Source organism: Fulmarus glacialis, unplaced genomic scaffold (assembly GCF_000690835.1).
Source record: "Fulmarus glacialis isolate BGI_N327 unplaced genomic scaffold, ASM69083v1 scaffold6706, whole genome shotgun sequence".
Lineage (NCBI taxonomy): Eukaryota > Metazoa > Chordata > Aves > Procellariiformes > Procellariidae > Fulmarus > Fulmarus glacialis.
The window spans coordinates 454-4,628 of NW_009216180.1; the positions used below are offsets into that span (position 1 = coordinate 454).

The 4,175-nt window shown below is 36.5% G+C and overlaps 1 protein-coding gene across 1 annotated transcript in view; it reads left to right on the forward strand.

The window, feature by feature from the left end:
- Nucleotides 1–841: 841 nt before the first annotated feature.
- The window catches only part of ASB7 (ankyrin repeat and SOCS box containing 7), a 12,488-nt gene continuing 9,154 nt past the window's right edge, over nucleotides 842–4,175 (forward strand). The window contains exon 1 of the mRNA XM_009579209.1: nucleotides 842–1,456. Within this exon, the coding sequence (XP_009577504.1) occupies nucleotides 907–1,456 (550 nt within the window). The 5' untranslated portion in view covers nucleotides 842–906. The remainder of the gene's footprint in view (nucleotides 1,457–4,175) is intronic.

Sequence of the window (4,175 nt, forward strand, 5' to 3'; positions counted from 1 at the left end):
TTCCTTCAGTAATTAATTTGGTACGTGGGAATAGTTACTTGCTTTAGAAGTGTGGGTGTATTGAGGAAATTAAGTTTAAGTAAATTGATTTGATTATTTTAATTTTTAAATTCGTAAATCAGACTTGAGTTTTTGTGCTATGTTGCGGGGGGAAATAATCTGTGTAATCGCTTGTATTCTGCACTTACATTTTTCCTGACTCCTTCCATAAGTGGATGCTTACATTCTTGTAAAATCTTAAATTTTTGTAAAACTATAAATTCAGAACAGATTCATCATCTATAAAAACAGACTTTATCAAGATAATCTAAAATAACATGTATCCTACATGCTTTGGAAATCCTGCAGACCACAGAGAAACATTTTACCTAATACAGTATTACACCCTAAAAACAATACAATCCTGCCAGACCACAAAACATCCGCAATTTGGGACAGCAGATGTTTCTACACATGCTTCTTTTTAAGACCAAGAAGCAACACAAGGGAAAATAAAAAAGTTGAACATTGAGAAAGAAATGTAATATTGTAGAGCTAGAGGAAAACTGGATGGACAGAGAGATTTGAGTAATTAGCCTAAGAGTGCTAGGAAGATGTGGAAAACTATTTGTCAAATGGAAACATATGTATATGAAAGAAAAAAGTCTTTCTTTGTGTAACTCTTTCTTAAATATAATTTTACTTTTTCTTAAAAATAGCATGTTCATGAAAGCAAGAATTAGTTTGAAGTACAAAAAATCCTGTCGTGCTATGCCTGAAAAGACTAACATTCAACCGTTTGATTTTTTTTTTGCAGCACTGGATTACTGTAATGCCTTCTAATTATTTTTTAATTTTATTTTAACTTCAGCTGATCCCACAGTTAAGGACTTAATTGGAGGCTTCACTGCTCTGCATTATGCAGCCATGCATGGCCGAGCGAGGATTGCACGCTTGATGTTGGAATCTGAATATAGAAGTGACATTATTAATGCAAAAAGCAACGATGGTTGGACTCCCCTCCATGTAGCAGCCCACTATGGCAGAGACTCATTTGTCAGACTCCTGTTAGAGTTCAAGGCTGAGGTTGATCCGCTCAGTGATAAAGGTACTACACCGCTTCAGCTGGCCATTATCCGAGAGAGGTCAAGCTGTGTGAAAATCCTTCTGGATCACAATGCCAACATCGACATTCAAAATGGTTTCCTGTTACGATACGCTGTGATCAAAAGCAATCACTCTTACTGCCGAATGTTCCTTCAGAGAGGGGCGGATACAAACTTGGGTCGCTTGGAAGATGGACAGACACCCTTACACTTGTCTGCTCTTAGAGATGATGTGCTTTGTGCACAAATGTTGTATAATTACGGAGCAGACACTAACACAAGGAACTATGAAGGACAGACCCCACTGGCTGTTTCAATAAGTATTTCTGGAAGTAGCCGACCCTGTCTGGATTTCTTACAAGAAGTGACAAGTATGTATGTAAGAGAAGTTAATCACAGGACACAATGTCCTCTAAAAGCCTCCTTTGAATTTAGCCCCAGAAAAAAATGCTTTCTCTCTGCCCCTTGATGCTATTTAAATGCACTAGAAAGTTTCTGGGAAGGTGAAGGGATTGTGATACTGGGAATCTCTTACTCGGCAAAGGTGCTAATGTGAAGTATGTTTTGTTTAAATATCTGTAGGAAGTATTCATTTTAAAAAAGTGACTTGTAAAATCTCATTTTATTAATAGCCTTAGTACATAAGATGTTTGGATAGGAAGCATTCATTTTAAAAAAGTGAGTTGTAAAATCTCATTAATAGCCTTAGTACATAAGATGTTTGGGGTTTAGGGTTTTGTTTTGTTGTTTGGTGGGGTTTTTTCGTGTGTTTTGCTTTTTTTTAATTGCCATGCAAATATTTTGCAGTTGCTGGCTTTTTCATCTGGCACGACTAGGGCAGAAAAGAGCTTTTGCTGCTTTGTGTTCTCCCCCATTCTCTCTCCTTCTCTCCCCTACACCAGACAACAAAATGGCATAGTTTTTTCATGCAACTTAAACGGGTTTCATGTGCTCTGTAGCTTTTATTTGATTTTGTTGATGTTTTTGAAATACGAAAGAGACTTGAACTTGTCATGGCTTCTGATATTTAAAAAGAGTATTAGGCTCCTAATAGTCTGGTCACTTTTGATTAGCAGTTTTTGGTGTACTAGATCTACTGAAAGTTTTCTCTTCCTCTCTCATTCAACATTGAATGCTAGAATAGTGTTTCATAATTATAGCGTTGCCTAAAGCATTTAGGAATTGCTTATTATCAATTAGCAGGAGTTTGCTAATTCAAACATGTTAAGATGGCCTGATAAACTTATCATCCAACTAGGATGATCTTTGCGCTACAGACGATGGGGTATTTCATATATCCTTTTTTCCCCTGTAGTTCCTTTTAATTTTTTGGATGTAGTAGTTTTTAATGAGAATTAAGCACCCTATATACTCTGCAAAGAAATTGAAATTTAATGTGGGCTGGGGGTAAATCAGCTGAGATTTGTTGTCAGTAGCTGACACAAATAAGCATTTGGAATTTCATTTTTGTCTTCATGATTTGTGGTGTTATTTTTGCTTTTATCTGAAACCTAAAGAGAAATTTTGGAAGGCTGGAAGTTGATAATAAGAAATGCTAGCAACTAATATATTTTGTTTTAATTCTCCTGCCCCTTCTCATTCAACCACTTTTCTTTCTGGTTTCCTTTTTGGAAGCCTCTCACTATATAGTAGCACTGTCAGGGTTGTTATTAGATGATAAAATATCCAGACTTGCAATTTTTCAGTCTTAGAATGTACCAGTAAGCATGAAGGCTTAGACTGCTTAAGTGTTTCCTCAATGACTAAAGACTAATTCAGAAAGTTGGAAAACAGGTCTGTAACTTACTTTTAGGTTGCAGATTCCATACCTTAAGGGTTTAATGTTAAGTGAGAAGTAAATTCTGCTACAAAAAAGTGTCTTAAATTTGTGGCCAGCGTAACAGCATATCCCAGTTTTGTGCTGATGGAGGGAGAACTGGGAAAGCAGGGAGGACTAGTGCTGACAAAAACACTTCAGCTTTGTGCTTCTGAGCAAAATTATTATGAATATATGTTTACAAACAGCTATAAACAGACTCTGCTGCCCTTATAAATATCCAAACACTGTCTTCCACGGTTTTCATGAATAATCACTTTAATCCGATGGTGTAGGAGAGATGAAATGGATAAAGAGCAAGCTGGGATTTTGGTAGCGGAATTCCCAATTAGATCAGACTGTGTACAGGGAATTGTTGAGATCTCATGCTGTAGCACTTCGGGAAAGAATCTTGTTTCTGAGTCTATTGCAATATGTATTTACTAGAAGAAAAATTTACAAAACTTTTAGAGAATTCTTGTAGTGGAAGTCTTCCTGAAATTATCTCTTGCGGTTGGTAACAGTGCCTTGGTCGTAGGACTTAATAGGAATTTCTGTTTTGTTTATTTGAACATTATACCAAGTGCTTAATATAGAAATCTGTAGCTGTAAGTTTTGTATGTACATCTGAAGTTTTGAAGAGTATATTTGATAGTAAAGCAGGAATTAGGTTTTTTTTTTTGGAGTAGATTAAAATTTTTAACCTTGAAGATTAATATATGTGAATTATGAAAGTTATCAAACCAAGTCTTCAAGTGAAAGCGGTTGCATGCTTCCTATAAACGGGATACTGTTTAGCAGTCTACATGTAAGATGTAAGTAGCTAAGTAGCTATTTTTTTTCATACTCGGAAAACATATTTGTACAATTTCAGTTCCTCAGAAAACATCGTATGTGAATTTCTTTTTGTTTTGGTAGGTATTGTAATCGGTAATAATCGCAGCCTTTAGCCCAGGTCCCCGGTTGTGAGTAACAGGCAAGAAACCAAGCTCTCAGAAATACTCAGTATTGGCCCTGAGAGTCTGCAAGAAGATATTGGATTTTGGGTTTTGACCCTGAAGGTCTGATATTCTTCCTGGTTACAGGTAGAGATTCCTTTACTCCTAGAATAATTCCAAGAGGAAGGAAGTTATTCTGTAGTTGTGTGTCAGTATTTAACCACGAAGCTGGAAGTTAGGAACAACAAAGTTTTTCATCATGAGTCTGCTGTTGACTTGGTGTTTAGATGGTCACTTATATCTCTTCCCCCCCTCCCCCCCCCCCGCTGCCCTTTT